The sequence below is a fragment of the Rhinatrema bivittatum genome, chromosome 14 (assembly GCF_901001135.1).
Source record: "Rhinatrema bivittatum chromosome 14, aRhiBiv1.1, whole genome shotgun sequence".
NCBI lineage: Eukaryota > Metazoa > Chordata > Amphibia > Gymnophiona > Rhinatrematidae > Rhinatrema > Rhinatrema bivittatum.
In genome coordinates this window covers 76,911,841-76,927,822 of record NC_042628.1, presented here as the reverse complement: position 1 = coordinate 76,927,822, position 15,982 = coordinate 76,911,841, and the positions used below count along the sequence as shown (strand labels likewise).

The following is a 15,982-nucleotide window of genomic DNA, read 5'->3' as shown; positions in this document are numbered from 1 at the left end:
GCGTTTCGGGGGTGTCGGCAGCGTTTTGGGGGCGGGTACGGGGGCGTGGCTACGGCCCGGGGCGGTCCGGGGGCGTGGCCGCGCCCTCCGTACCCGCCCCCAGGTTGCGGCCCAGCGCGCAGGAGGCCCGCTGGCGCGCGGGGATTTACGCCTCCCTCCGGGAGGCGTAAATCCCCCGACAAAGGTAAGGGGGGGTTTAGACAGGGCCGGGCGGGTGGGTTAGGTAGGGGAAGGGAGGGGAAGGGGAGGGGAGGGGAGGGCAAAGGAAAGTTCCCTCCGAGGCCGCTCCGATTTCGGAGCGGCCTTGGAGGGAACGGGGGTAGGCTGCGCGGCTCGGCGCGCACCGGCTATACAAAATCCATAGCCTTGCGTGCGCCAATCCAGGTTTTTAGCAGATACGCGCGGCTCCGCGCGTATCTACTAAAATCCAGCGTACTTTTCTTTGCGCCTGGAGCGCCAACAAAAGTAGGCTATTCGCGCGCCTTTTAAAATCCGCCCCTTAGTGTATAGTACTGTAGTGAATGGTGACAAACTTAATTCGCATCTCATTGTCCCAGTGGAAAGGAGCATAACCAATGGGACAGTGCTGTACCAGAGTACAAATTATATTGCAATGATAGAAAGGAGCAACTTGGTGGCAGGGAGGCGCTTTATGTCCGGGATGGCATAGAGTCCAACAGGATAAAGATCCTGCATGAGACTAAATGCAAAATTGAATCTTTATGGGTAGAAATCCCATGTGTGTCAGGGAAGACTATAGTGATAGGGGTATACTACCGTCTACCTGGTCAAGGTGGTGAGACGGACAGTGAAATGCTAAGAGAAATTAGGGAAGTTAATGGGAAATTTCAATTACCCCAATATTGACTAGGCAAGTGTAACATCAGGACATGCTAGAGAGATAAAGTTACTGGATGGAATAAATGATAGTTTTATGGGGCAATTGGTTCAAGAGCCGATGAGAGAGGGAGCAATTTCAGATGTAATTCTCAGTGGAGCGAAGTATTTGGTGAGAGAGGTAACGGTGGTGGGGCTGCTTAGCAATAGTGATCATAATATGATCAAATTTCAATTAATGACTAGAAGGGGACAGTAAGTAAATCTATCACTAAACTTTCAAAAGGGAAACTTTGATAAAATGAGAAAAATAATTAAAAAAAAACAAACGAAAGGTGTACCTACAAAGATTAAGGGGCGGATTTTAAAAGGCGCGCGAATAGCCTACTTTTGTTTGCGCTCCAGGCGCAAACAAAAGTACGCTGGATTTTAGTAGATACGCGCGGTTCCGCGCGTATCTGCTAAAAACCTGGATCGGCGCGCGCAAGGCTATGGATTTTGTATAGCCGGTGCGCGCCGAGCCGCGCAGCCTACCCCCAATTCCCTCCAAGGCCGCTCCGAAATCGGAGCAGCCTCGGAGGGAACTTTCCTTTGCCCTCCCCTCACCTTCCCCTCCCTTCCCCTACCTAACCCACTCGCCCGGCCCTGTCTAAATCCCCCCCTTACCTTTGTCGGGGGATTTACGCCTCCCAGAGGGAGGCGTAAATCCCCGTGCGCCAGCGGGCCTCCTGCGCGCCGGGCCGCGACCTGGGGGCGGGTACGGAGGGCGCGGCCACGCCCCCGGACCGCCCCGGGCCGTAGCCACGCCCCCGTACCCACCCCCAAAACGCTGCCGACACGCCCCCGAAACGCCGCGACGACCGGGCCCGCCCCCGACACGCCCCCCTCGGAGAACCCCGGGACTTACGCGAGTCCCGGGGCTCTGCGCGCGCCGGGAGGCCTATGTAAAATAGGCTTCCCGGCGCGCAGGGCCCTGCTCGCGTAAATCCGCCCGGTTTTGGGCGGATTTACGCGAGCAGGGCTCTGAAAATCCGCCCCTAAGAGTGTGCAACAGGCGTGGTCATTGTTAAAAAATAACATCTTAGAAGCGCAGTCTAGATGTATTCCATGCATTAAGAAAAGGAAGGTCAAACGATTGCCAGCATGGTTAAAAACAGGTGTAAGAGGCTATTTTAGCCAAAAGATATTCATTCAAAATTTGGAAGAAGGATCTATCAGAAGAAAATAGGATAAAGCATAAGCATTGGCAAGTTAAATGTTAGACATTGATAAGACAGGCTAAGAGAGAATTTGAAAAGAAATTGCCCATAGAGGCAAAAACTCATAATAAAAAGCTTTTTAAAATATATCCGAAGCAGAAAGCCTGCGAGGGAGTCTTGTTGGATCGTTAGATGATCGAGGGGTTAAAGGGGCACTTAGAGAAGATAAGGCCATGGCAGAAAGATTAAATGATTTCTTTGCTTCGGTGTTTAGTGAAGAGGATGTAGGGGAGGTACCCGTTCTGGAGAAGGTTTTCATGGGTACTGATTCAGATGGACTGAACCAAATCACGGTGAACCTGGAAGATGTGGTAGGGCAGATTGACAAACTGAAGAGTAGTAAATCACCCGGACAAGATGGTTTACAGCCCAGGGTTCTAAAAGAACTCAAAAATGGAATTTCAGACCTATTACAATTAATTTGTAACCTATCATTAAAATCATCCATTGTACCTGAAGGCTGGAAGGTGGACGACGTAACCCCAATATTTAAAAAGGGCTCCAGGAGTGATCCAAGAAACTATAGACTGGTGAGCCCGACTTCAGTGCTGGGAAAAATCAAGGAAACTGTTTCACAAAACATTTAGATAGACATTGTTTAATGGTGTACAGCCAGCATGGATTTACCCAAGGAAAGTCTTGCCTCACAAATCAGCATTTTAAGGGGTTAATAAACATGTGGATAAAGGTGAACTGGTAGATGTAGTATATTTGGATATTCAGAAGGCTTTAAAGTCCCTCATGAGAGGCTTCTAAGAAAATTAAAAAGTCATGGGATAGGAGGCGATGTCCTTTTGTGGATTACAAACTGGTTAAAAGACAGGAAACAGAGAGTAGGATTAAATGATCTGTTTTCAGTGTGGAAAAAGGTAAACAGTGGAGTGCTTCAGGGACCTAGGGGGCAGGGTGATGACTACAGCTGCACATGCTCAGTAGGGCATGTTTGAAAGTTCTAGATTTTTTGAGGTCACCCACGTGTGAGGAGAACACCTGTTACAGGTAAGCATCTCTGCTTTCCCCTATTTTCCCCCAGGATTAGTTAGAGTTTCTCCTGTTCATTCTTTTCTGGGAAGCCTTTGATTTTCTCTGTCAGCCTTAGGTAATGTGCATCTCTGATATCTTTGTATTTGTATCTAGTTTTCAAACAGGACAGATCTTGCTGCTCTGCCCCTCAGACCGTGAAGAAGCTCCTGGAGCAGAAACGGCGGCATGAGACCGGTCCCGGATATGCCACAACATCTCAGGTAAAGGTCCTTCGCCAAAAGAGAGAGAGGAACTCCAGGCAGTCACTGGGTCAGATGGGGGCACTCTTGGGACCTCCACGGGATCCCCAATTAAAAAGAAAAGAAAAAGATATTTCTCAAAAACACTGGGAATGGTGAAATGTGGTTTTTAGGACCTCTCCACCCTCCAACCTCTCTCCCCCCTCCTCCCCACCAGTGAGTCCCCTGCCAGGGACACTTCTATTCTGTCTATAGGGTCAGAATTAAGAATTAGGCACAAACCCCACGGGACAGATTGCCGCACAGTTCTGAGGTGACCTGCGTCCTGCCCTAAGGTTCAATTTCTGGCAACTTCTGAAAGAGAAAAAAGCTCCACAGAAACTAAAGTTCTGGTAATAAGTTGTGCACGGGGACCAAAATCCTGCAGTGCCTTCTGTACATGATCTTCCTCCCACACAATTTTCTTGGAATGTTTTTCCTTTCAGAAATTTCCAGAAAGTACATTTTTTAGGGTAGAAGGCAGGTCATCTCAGAACTTGCCGCAAACTTTGTGTCGGAGTGAAATCCTGAAACCTGGCCTCAGGGCTGGCTCTAGAGCCAATGGTACCCTAGGTAAAACTCAGCAGCAGAGCCGCCCACTTTGGTTTGTGGTGTGGATTATTGGTAGGTGCATACAAGCTTTCTCTACTTTCTCCCCCCTTCCCCATTAAATTGGTATGCACTGAGAGAGGGGCAACCACCAACCAACACATTCACTCTCTCATATCTGATCTCTTTCTCGCTCTTCCTCCTCCCTCCCCAACAATCACACATTCCTGATTATGAATGCCTGGCCTCCCTTACCAGTGAGATCTCTAAACAGATGTGTTTTGGGGACAAGCCAGCATGACATTTGGCTTCATCACGTCCAGGGCTGGTGGACGCACTAAGTGAACTATGCAGCTGCCCAGAGCGTCACAATTGGGGGGCGGCAGCTTAGTGCTTTCGCTGGCCCTCTTCAAATCTGGACTTTTCTGGTGGCAGGACCGTGACGATTGGGCCTCTTACCTCTCTCCTGTGGACTGGAAGAGGGAGTGTGTCATGGGTCTGCACAGGCAGGAGGAAGAAGGCCCAAATATCGCAATTATAGGCCCTTCCAGGACTCATCTTCTATGGCCAGTGGGGCTCAGGCTTCTTGTCAGCTCACAGGACCCGAGCTTCTCACCATCTCTTCAGTTTCTCCTCTGCCCCAGGACCAGCCCAACAGGAGATGCTCATGATGTCCAGGGCACCCCTTGTCTCTCGGCATCCCAGGCAACTGCCTTGTTCATCACTGCCTGGCCCTAAATGACATGATCTGACTTCAGGGGCATCCCTTCTCTGCCCCTGTGTGCAGGCATCGGCTATCTGTAGACCTTTCATGTAGGGTGATATCTCACAACTCATAGAATTACTCCAGAAGCTAATTTAAAATTAATCTTCTTCTCCTAGAAGGTTCCCACACCAAGTATCCAAGCTGCTCAATCAGGTAAGTTGAATTGCGTCACAATGCTTTCCTGCAGACTCTTTCGTATGTTACTGCCTGTTTAATGCCCATGACTCTAACAAAGTCTGCGGCTGGAGGGGTCATTTACCAGCAAGCTAAACTCAGCTTTCAACTGCTACCAGATTATAAACTTCTGAAAACAGCTCTGACTTTGATCTTTCTCTGTCTCACTATCATTTTGTGTCTCTCTCAGTCTCTCTCTATTCTGCTGTCTCTATTTGTGACTGCCTTTCTCTGCATTTTCCACCTGCCTAGCTTTGTCTCTCTCTCTCTCTCTCTCCTTGCATTCTCTATGACTTTCTGTCTCTCACCACCTCTGTAACTTTCCCTTGCATTCTCTCTGTCTTTCCGTTTCTTTCTTGGGCTCTTGCATTATCCGTGTGTGTGTTTTCTCTTTGTCTCTCTCTACTGTCTCGGAACCAGACCACTCCATCAATGACTTTATGATCAGGATATTCAAGGGAAAATGTGAAACAATCCAGGGAGGCAAGACTTCTGATCAGACACTAAGGAAGTGACAAGAACAGACTCATCAAAGACCTAGGTTTCCTGTCACACTATGAGCAATAAACTTATATGACCTGTCACCTTCTGATCATCCATCAAACCCCCCACCACCCTTCTCCTTCATCCTATCACTGGATTGCCTTTATGGTTCACTTATCCCATACTACTTTGTATTTTCATCTTTTATTCATTTGAATTCTGACCCGAAGAAGAGAGTATTGGCTCTCAGCAGCTAGTCAAGAAATGTATTCAGCTAGTCCAATGAAAGGTTTCACTTGATATACATATAGACATATATAGTTTTTATTTGTTTAACCTTTATTTCTGTGTTTCTCTCTCTCTTTTCTGTTGGGTGCCAGCTTATTAAAATATCTTTTGTTTTTTCCCCCCCCCCCTTCAGCTAGTGGCCCCTTCTCTGAGCCCGTGGCCCCCTCCATGCCAACGTACCCAGCCTCCTTTGCCACCTGGCCTCCTGCAGTGCCCCATCGCAGCGCCAGTGCATCCGAGTGTCAGTATCGCTACTCCTCAGCCGGGGGCTACGTGGCTGCTTCCACCTCTCTATGCCCTGCCGCCCTGTCCTACCCCGGCCTTGGGGGCTACGGGTCCACGCATCCTGATACGGAATTGGACTACGGTGCCATGCTGAGCCCACCTGCTGAGTTTGCAGTAAGCTTTTCTGATTTCTTCTCAGTCCTACTCCGAGAGTGGGGTGAAGCATCCTTTTGGCAAACTCAAGTAAATATTGCTATGGGTTTGGACAGACAGTTCAGAACATCACATAAGAACATAAGAAAATGCCATACTGGGTCAGACCAAGAGTCCATCAAGTCCAGCATCCTGTTTCCAACAGTGGCCAATCCAGGCCATAAGAACCTGGCAAGTACCCAAAAACTAAGTCTATTCCATGTAACCATTGCTAATGGCAGTGGCTATTCTCTAAGTGAACTTAATAGCAGGTAATGGACTTCTCCTCCAAGAACTTATCCAATCCTTTTTTAAACACAGCTATACTAACTGCACTAACCACATCCTCTGGCAACAAATTCCAGAGTTTAATTGTGCGTTGAGTAAAAAAGAACTTTCTCCGATTAGTTTTAAATGTGCCCCATGCTAACTTCATGGAGTGACCCCTGAAAGGAATAAAGATTTTAGTCCTGGTGAGTCTGGGATCCAGAAAGGGCGATAGAGCCAGTCTAGAGTTACCAGCCTGCCAGTATTCTCCATCTCCAGCAGATGGTGGACTTGCATCTCCCTATGGGAATTGCTGTAAATTTTGGAAGGAGAATTTTACATTGAGAACGAAAGCCCGCACATGTGCACGTGGATTTTAAAATCCGGCATGCATGTGCACATGGCCATTGGATTTTATAATATGCACGCGCCAGGAACCCGCACACACATGGACGCACGCGCGCGGGTCTTAAAACCGACACCTATATGTGTACATCTATATCGGAATGGCCAACTGCAGTCCTGAGTTTTAGGATATCCACAATGAATATGTATGTATTTATTTATTTAGGATTTCTAAACTGCCTAAACCGAGGCCCTAGGCAGTGAACAACATATCCATACATAATAATTAAAACACCTAAAAGCAAAGGCAATAAAAGACAAAGCAACATTAGCACGCAAAAATACCAGCCGAAAAAAACTGCCATTATAAAAATGCCTGCTGGAACCAATACATTTTTAAAGCTCTTCGTACAAGTCCTTACAGCTCATAGGGTAAAGGGTTCCCAGGTGTAGGAGCTTCCACGGTGAATGTGCCTTCTGTTACCTCTGCACGTGCAGCCCCCACCCACCTCCGATGGGCTACAGACAATGGGAAGTTCTCCCAAAGGGTTCACCCCTTCCAATTAGTTTGGTGGGTTCTTAGTTTGGTCATGCAGATGGTGAAGTGACCTGTAAAGAGGCAGCTGGGATAACCATTTGCCCTTTTCTCCTCTGACTGGACAGGGAGGATTCACATTTCAATATCCAGCAGTTAACTTTATTTCTGGTTGAACCGGCCAGTAACTATTAACAAGGATGTGAAGCAAGTTACATCATGAATCATTGAATATCTCAGAATTTCATGGGCTTCCACAGTAATGACTTGGGAGAACATACCAATTACATTCCAGCATCTTCAGCTCCTTCCATGCATAAATTCTTGTACTCTGGACCAACATCAGGGTCAGTCAGAACTTTCACATTCCTCTTATGGCGTTTCTCCTCTTCAAACAATTAACCTCTGATCACCCTGGGCCTGGGTCTAAATTCTCAGATTCCCTGCACGTCATATCTAAATCCCAACCCTGGTTAAGGAATGGGGTTCCCCATGTTGGCATAGCCTTATCAAAATTCACATTTGAAAGGGAAAGTCAGTTTACATGATCTACTCACAAATCCTCCAGCCTTTGAATTCCACACCACCATCCTCCCAGTTCAGATTTCCTGGACTACTGCACACTGGGGCATGCCTCATATCAGACTCACCCAAACATCCTGTTCTACTTTCTCAAGGGGAAGACTGACCTCTTCTTCATTACACCTCCTGGTTAATTCCCCTTCCATCTTTGTTGTGATTCTGCACTCATGGGCAGCCTCTTACCTTCTCTCTGCCTGTCCCGCGGCCTGGAGGCCACAGTCCCCAGTCTTCCTTGTGGCTGGAGCCACTCCTCAGTCTGCCCTCTACGGCTTGAGAGCTGCCAACAATGCTGGGCCTGTTCCTCGTCCCTCCCTGCTCTTCAGCGTTAGCAACAGCATGGCCGTTGGCCATGGTCCTGCACAACTTCCTGCTTCCTGTTCCTAAGGCGTGGCCGCGCCTCTTCACAAGATTTAAAGGGCCCATGGCTGGATATGCCCCTGGCCCCACCTGATGACTGTTTCCTGTCTCAGCTCTATAAAAGGGCTTCTCCAACACTTCTGCCTTGCATTGGAGTTTCCTGCTCCTGGAAGTCTCATCTTCCAGCGCTCCGTCAGGTCTTCGTTCTTCATTGGAACTCCATGTCCTGTCTTGCTTCCTGAGTCTTCATGGTTTCCTGATGTTCCATGTCTTCATGTTCCGAGGTTCCTGTTCCAGGCTTCCTGATGTTCCACTTCCTGATGTTCCAAGGTTTTGCTCCTCCTTCACTTGTTTCGAGTCCTCTTGACCCTCCAGCTCCTTTGATTCTCCAGATGACACCTTGTTGGGGTAAATCCGTCTCGTCGGTTCCTGTTTTCGTCATTGGGGTTTTCGTTTCAGCTGGATGCCCTTCCTGCGCTAGTCCCGTTCTCCGCGTGGTCCATGGCCGGCCTCTTCGGGTTGTGTGGGGCGCACTACAGGGGTGGGGTGGTCCGTGGCCAGCCCATTGGGTCCGCCCGTGTCAGTGGGCTGTGTAGGGCACCGTGAGAGACAGTGCCAATATCTGAACCTTCCGGGTTCCTCGTCTCATCCAGAGTCTTCTCGTCCACGTCTTGAGTCTTCTGTGTCACAAGGCCTCCGTCTGCCCTCATCCTCAGTCCGGCCTGCTGCTTCTTGCCGATACCCAGCAGCAGGTCCGAAACGGTTGGGAATGGTCGGAGGACTGTTCAAATAGCAACATAGTATTGTTGGCTTCCAGAAGCAAGCAGGTCCGGCAGAGGGTCAGACTTTGTCTTCATCCATGCTTGGACATGTCTCGCCAACCCTCAATGCTGTCTTGGATTCTTCTGGGATCGGGCCGAGGCCCAAGGGTACACAATCCCCTGAAGTTGGGATCGCTCTCCTAGCATTCCCTAACACAACAATCTTCTGGTCAGTTCCTCGGAAGGAGGAAAAAAAACCACACCATGCCACTCCACGGCCTTGGGTCTCTCACCTTGAGGCAAAGATATCCTACAGGGTCCCATTCCCACTGGGATGGTCCTTGGCCCCCATGCCCTCCGGCTGGCTACTCCAGCAGGTCACATCTCTGGAGGTCCCTTTTTCCCGAGGCAGGAACCAAAGGGCAAAAACCCACCAAAATTTCCCACTTTTATATCTACCGCTAAACGTTTGTCACCCAATCAGAAAAATGCACAAATGTAAAGGAAACACACAACATTTCCCCATAATCACAGTAGCACATAAAACAGCAATGCCCACACATCCAAAACTGTAATAGAAAAATAAAAGAGGCAAAACATTTTCCAATATGTCAAACATCATTTTGGGGTCTTCCCCACCCAAAATGTTTTGTGCTATTAGAAACCAAAAGGAGGGTGAATTTTTGGAGTCTCCCTACAGATGTACTGCCTCCATTATATGCAAATCTGTCTCATGCATATTCATTGTGTATATCTTGAAAACCAGGTCTGTTTGTGGCTCTTGAGGACTGGAGCTGGCTACCCCGATCTATAATATAAAGCTGAGCTGGAGGTTTAGATTGGCAGACCAGATGGGCCAAATGGTCTTTATCAGTTATCTTGTTCTATTTTTCTATATACGGGACTGACTCTGAAGTTCAGTATATTTGTAAAACATTCACAAATTTTGATGCATTAAAATAATTTTGCCCTCCCTGTGTCAGAGTCTCCAGAAAGACAATTTTAAATCCTCCATAACTGGAGCTCTTTCTTCTACAGACACCATCAACATCTCCAGGCCCTGCTCCACACAGTCTGTATGGGGGATCCCAAATTCCGGCTTCCTCCTGGCTGGAGCAGTTCCCTGGCCCTTCCTACTCCCTCCCGGCACCCATGTGCATCCTGAATCCCCCAGGGCTCTTGGTCACGGAACTGGATCCTGCCCAGCTGGAGCAAGCCAGGACCGAAATCCGCAACATGGACGTCGCACAGCTGCTTAACCAGGATGGGGATGGTGACACGTGAGTTTTTTTTGGGGGGGGGGGGATGATGATGTCATGAAATGGAGGCTAACAACGTAAAATGTGTCCCAGGCTGTGCTGTCATCTACAGCAGTCTAAACCTGGTTATGCCTTGTTGCTTAATTGTAAGCCTTGTAGGGTAGGGATGCAGTTGCTCTGCAAATGATTTGTACAATATTGCTTGCACCCAGCTGCACCACCTGAACATTCATGTTTTATTTCCGCAGGATGCTGCATCTCTATGCCGCCATGGGCCTGCGCTACCATGCCTACGCCGTGGCAGAGCACTACCAAGAGCTGGGGCAGCTGGATGTGAAGGAGCACAAGGGCAAGGTGAGAGGGATGAAATGGGAATCAGAGGCAGGTGTGAGCCTCACCTCATGAGGATGGCAGCCTGGCCTTCAAAGGCAAAACTAGAAACCAAAAAAATGCAGGCAGAAGTGGTCCAAAATCATGAAAAGCAGATTAAACTGGGGGAAATAAAGTCCTGCATTGTATGGTAACCCATTTCTCATAACCCCAACTGCAACTGCACGGATTCACAGTGAGCAGCTGAGCCCTCAAGTGTCTTCCTCCAGCCAGCTGACAGGATCTGTATGGGGCCTGCAAGGATTTCCCTCCTGGATGAGGGAGGTATTCAGCGACACTAACATCTCACATGCCACACCCCAGAGCAGCTCAGTTTAGTGCAGAGGAAAATGAGATGAGATGATCCAGTGTGCAGCTACCGAACGGAGCTTGCACTTCACGCTGAAGGAGCAGAGAGTTAGAGAGGTCTGACGGCGTTTCCTCCCATCCTGCATGCGCCTTCCTGCAAGGTCCCATCTCACAGAAGCTCAGCCACGGCTCGGCGCGAATCCTTTTTGTGCAGATTTCCCCAGGACTGGTTTAGGCTGCGGCTCTGAGCTCTCTTTCTCCAAGATTCAGAATCTTTCACCTCTTACCAAAGTTAAGACCTTAAGCCAAGTGGTAAAAGACAAGTAGAAAGTGTTCTAAACATGAATAGGAAAGGAAAATTGATTCTTATCTGCTAATTTTCATTCCTGGAATAGCACAGATCAATCCAGACTTCCATCCCCTTATTATGATGAAAGATTTTCCTGCTTCTGGATGCTGCTGGTGATGCAGAATTTGAATGAGCTTCAGAAGTTGAGCAAGATTCTACATAGTTTAAGCTAATTGAAGACTCGAAGTTTTTTCATTACCCTAAGTTGAGGGTTCAGTTTTGTTGGGAGTTCCAGTTTATTCCTTAGCTCGCTCTAGAGTGAGAAATCCTTGGAGTTTGGGAAGTAGTCATCGTGGCTTGGGTACAGGTCAATACTGAGGGACTGCAGGTGGCACTTTCAGTTATGTAGCAGTACCTGAAAAGTTTTTATTCTCTTTCTCCGTCTGCTGGTAGGAATACAAAACCCATTTGTCTGGACTGATTTGTGGTATTCTAGGAACAAAAATTAGCAGGTAAGAACTGATTTTCCTATTTTTTAGCATTAAATCTTAGCTATCAGATCTACTTCACTAGATCCCTCCTCATATTTTCCACATCTTCCTGGCTGTTACAGATTTTGGTATCATCAGCAAAAAGACAAACCTTTCCTGATAATCCTTCTGAAATGTCACCAACAAAAATGTTTGTCCAAGGACCAACCCCTGAGATACACCGCTAGTAATACCCTCTTCCTCGGAGTGAATTCCATTTATCACTACCCTTTGCCACCTCCTACTCAACTAATTTGTAACCCAGTCAGTCATTCTAGGGCCCATACCAAGGGTTGTCCATATATTTATAAGTGACCTACGTGGAAATGTGTCAAAGATCTTACTGAAATCCAAGTACACTATATCTCTGCCTTGGTCCATCTCTCTGATCACCCATCCAAAGAAATTGATCAGATTTGTTTGATAAGATGTACCTCTGATAAAACTATGCTTCCTCAAATCCTGTAATACGTTGGATTCCATAAACTGTACTATCCTCTGTTTTAACAGTGATTCCATTCATTTGCTGACCATAGAGATCAGACTAACCAATCTGTAGTTCCTAGCCACCTCCTTATTTCCACTTTTGTGAATAGGAACCACATTTGCTCATCTCCAGTCCTCCGGAACTACTCCTAATCCCTCTCAGTTTAAGAGCCACTGCTGGTGTCTCTTCTTGCTTGAGGTGCTGAGAGCAGAGTCCAGGTGCTGACCTGGATCTGAGCATCAGACAGTGGTGACTTTTCCGTGGCGCACTTGATCAGGTCTGAAGACACACTGGTTGGGAAACACTGCATTAAACTATACTGGCAGTCATTTGGTCTTCCTTTGCTCTTTGTTAATGAATGGGATACATTTTATCTGGGTTTCCACAATATTTTTAAACAATGTCCACATCCCTGGCTAATGTTTAACCTTTGCTGATTTTATTTTTAAAATTATGTGCTACTGTAATAGTTTTACTTAATGTCCTCCCTTCAGTGATTGTCAAATTGTATTGCCTTACCTGTCACAATCCTTCCACAGATGATCAACTAAGGGATTTTAACTTTTCTTCTCCTTCTTTCTCCAGACTCCGCTCTTGGTCGCTACTGCGGCCAATCAGGCAGAGATTGTCCATGACCTTCTCGTCCTTGGAGCAGATGTCAACGCTGCGGATCAGAAAGGGCAGACAGCGCTGCATCTGGCAGCAACTTATGGGTTTCCCAATGTCATTCAGGTGATTATTTCCCACTCCTCAGGATCTTCCACTCATTGGTGCAGCATATGAGATGGGGATAAAAATAGAAAAAGTGACCAAATATAAAGAAGCTAACGTGACAAGTATTAAAAATGGTAATAGTGAGAGAAGACCTCAGTCCAGTCCCATTGCTGCCAACACAAATGTTTAGCAGTATTTCTATTTTATATTAATGCTTCTTAAATAACCCTTTCTTTGATTTCCTTTTAATTCAAGGTTATTTTTGCTAGTGGACTGAACACCGTTAATGTAGAGGCCAGAAATTTTGAAGGTAAGAAGGCTATTTAAGAACATTTACTATCTTCTCCCTGCAGAGGGCACTGTAGGAACTGATGCAGGAGCGCTGGCTGTGGGGGGAGCTCTCAGATCCTGCAGTCCCACCTTCTCCCAATAGGAGGTACTGTAGAGAATGGAGCAGGAGCGCTGGCTGTGGGGGGAGCTCTCAGATCCTGCAGTCCCACCTTCTCCCAATAGGAGGTACTGTAGAGAATGGAGCAGGAGCGCTGGCTGTGGGGGGAGCTCTCAGATCCTGCAGTCCCACCTTCTCCCAATAGGAGGTACTGTAGAGAATGGAGCAGGAGCTCTGGCTGTGGGGGGAGCTCTCAGATCCTGCAGTCCCACCTTCTCCCAATAGGAGGTACTGTAGAGAATGGAGCAGGAGCTCTGGCTGTGGGGGGAGCTCTCAGATCCTGCAGTCCCACCTTCTCCCAATAGGAGGTACTGTAGAGAATGGAGCAGGAGCTCTGGCTGTGGGGGGAGCTCTCAGATCCTGCAGTCCCACCTTCTCCCAATAGGAGGTACTGTAGAGAATGGAGCAGGAGCTCTGGCTGTGGGGGAGCTCTCAGATCCTGCAGTCCCACCTTCTCCCAATAGGAGGTACTGTAGAGAATGGAGCAGGAGCGCTGGCTGTGGGGGGAGCTCTCAGATCCTGCAGTCCCACCTTCTCCCAATAGGAGGTACTGTAGAGAATGGAGCAGGAGCGCTGGCTGTGGGGGGAGCTCTCAGATCCTGCAGTCCCACCTTCTCCCAATAGGAGGTACTGTAGAGAATGGAGCAGGAGCGCTGGCTGTGGGGGGAGCTCTCAGATCCTGCAGTCCCACCTTCTCCCAATAGGAGGTACTGTAGAGAATGGAGCAGGAGCTCTGGCTGTGGGGGGAGCTCTCAGATCCTGCAGTCCCACCTTCTCCCAATAGGAGGTACTGTAGAGAATGGAGCAGGAGCGCTGGCTGTGGCAGAGCCCCTGGCTCCTGCAGTGCAGGAAACCTTATAGAAAATGGTAATGAAGTGCTGGCTATGAGGAATCCTTTAATCCCTCTAGTCTGAATCTTTCCTGGTAGGTAAAACATAGAAAGATATGTGCACATATAATTGGACACGTGGTAACAGACACAAATTTCTACTAATTCAACCCCTTTTTGTGTCTAGTAAGTAATGGCAGGGAAGCTGTGATGTGGGGGTAGGCGAAGTGGAATTTCATCGTGTCTCTCCAGTATTGCGTTCCCTCCATTGGCTACCTGTTTTTCGGTGAATTAGGTTTAAGATTGTTTTGTCTGATTCATCGGGGCTTGAGCGCTGACTCCTCCATTTGTGTCAATTCTTTGTTTAAAAGTCTATAAGCCTTTTGGGCATTAAGATCTGCTGGTCGTAATCTTTTGGAGGGTCTCTCTCCCTGGCAGGTAAGGTTAGATTAAACACGAAATCGAACATTTTTTGACATGGGTCACTTATGCTGAAATGAACTTCCAGATAACTTGAGAGAAATTGAGAATTACTGATTTAGAAGGCAGGTAAAAGCCCATTATTTCAAACTAGTGTATGACAGTGAGAGAGAGCATCATCATGAGAATATCTTTATGGATAAAGTTCTGTATAACAAGAATGGGATTTCCTTTTAGTATCTAACAAGGAATCCCTATTGTAGTATAGGGATAGACAATTTTTCCTGCAGTATAGTTAGGAATGAGATAGGTTATTTTTAAAGTAATGTTTTTATGTTTAAGTAATATGTTTTAGGTGTTTTATGTATTAGTGTTGTGGTTGATATTTGTTGATATGTATGTTGATGATTGTGACCCACTGGATCATGTGGGATATAAATGATTTAAAATAAATAAATTGGTATGGGCACTAGGCCATAGATGGGTAGGATGTAGTAGAGAAAGTTAGACAGAGTAAGCCCAGTGGACTGATTGAACAGAATGGCATGGAAGTCTGTTACAATGTACTGTGTATGGGTGGGGTACATGTATAGAGATAATAACACTTTCTTTAATTCCTCATTCAGGTCTGACACCTTTGCACTGTGCCGTCATTTCCCAGAATTCCACCTTCAGGAAGCAGAGCGTCTTGTGTCCAGTGCCAGAGTTGATGCAGATAAGCAACCAAGAAAATCAGTACTGCATTCAGTTGCTACTTCACCTGGGAGCAATCTACACCAGCCAGGTGTGTACAAAGTACTACGGACTTTAAACAGCTGTGTCCTACTGCACCCATGCACCACCAGTACCCGTTCCATATCCACTCAATCACATTTCTCCTCACTTTACATTGACCTTACCCCACCATACGTCCCCTTCTCGCATGCACCCATCGCTAGCATCCCTTTCCATCCTACTTACACTCCACCCCACACAACTATAGCTAGTCTGTCACACTGCTCCTTACTCAAACACCATGAGCACACCCTTCCAAACACAGTCTACTCTCCATCCATCCTACCTAACTGCAGCCAACACCCATTCCCTCTACGTACCCGGATCAGTCCAGACTCCTGGGTTTTGCCCCCCCCCCCCCCTCTAGCAGATGGAGTCAGAGAAAGTTTTACTGCCACTGCCACTTAAGACGAGGTGCCTCCTGCAGTTCCTCAGTATTTCTCTGACTCCAGCAGATGGTGGAGGTGCAAAGCAGCCTGACCAACAAAAAAAAAAAAAAAATCAGAAAGGGCACATAGGCTTCTGTCTGCACCTCCCAGAAGGTTGTTAGACCCTTCTGGTGTGTGAGGCTTGAGAGCAGGGGATCGGGAACCCTGTGTTGCTTGGATCCCTGGCCGGACAGGGCTGATACCCAAAGGTCCAAGATCACATGCCCTGTGGGATCTTCACAGC

At 47.6% G+C, this 15,982-nt stretch overlaps 1 protein-coding gene across 1 annotated transcript in view; it reads left to right on the top strand.

Moving 5' to 3' along the window:
- Positions 1-3,083: 3,083 nt before the first annotated feature.
- The window catches only part of NFKBID (NFKB inhibitor delta), a 39,676-nt gene continuing 26,777 nt past the window's right edge, over positions 3,084-15,982 (top strand). The window contains exons 1-8 of the mRNA XM_029576940.1: positions 3,084-3,340; positions 4,790-4,826; positions 5,752-6,017; positions 9,921-10,162; positions 10,390-10,495; positions 12,711-12,857; positions 13,095-13,149; positions 15,163-15,320. Of these exons, the coding sequence (XP_029432800.1) occupies positions 5,787-6,017; positions 9,921-10,162; positions 10,390-10,495; positions 12,711-12,857; positions 13,095-13,149; positions 15,163-15,320 (939 nt within the window). The 5' untranslated portion in view covers positions 3,084-3,340; positions 4,790-4,826; positions 5,752-5,786. The remainder of the gene's footprint in view (positions 3,341-4,789; positions 4,827-5,751; positions 6,018-9,920; positions 10,163-10,389; positions 10,496-12,710; positions 12,858-13,094; positions 13,150-15,162; positions 15,321-15,982) is intronic.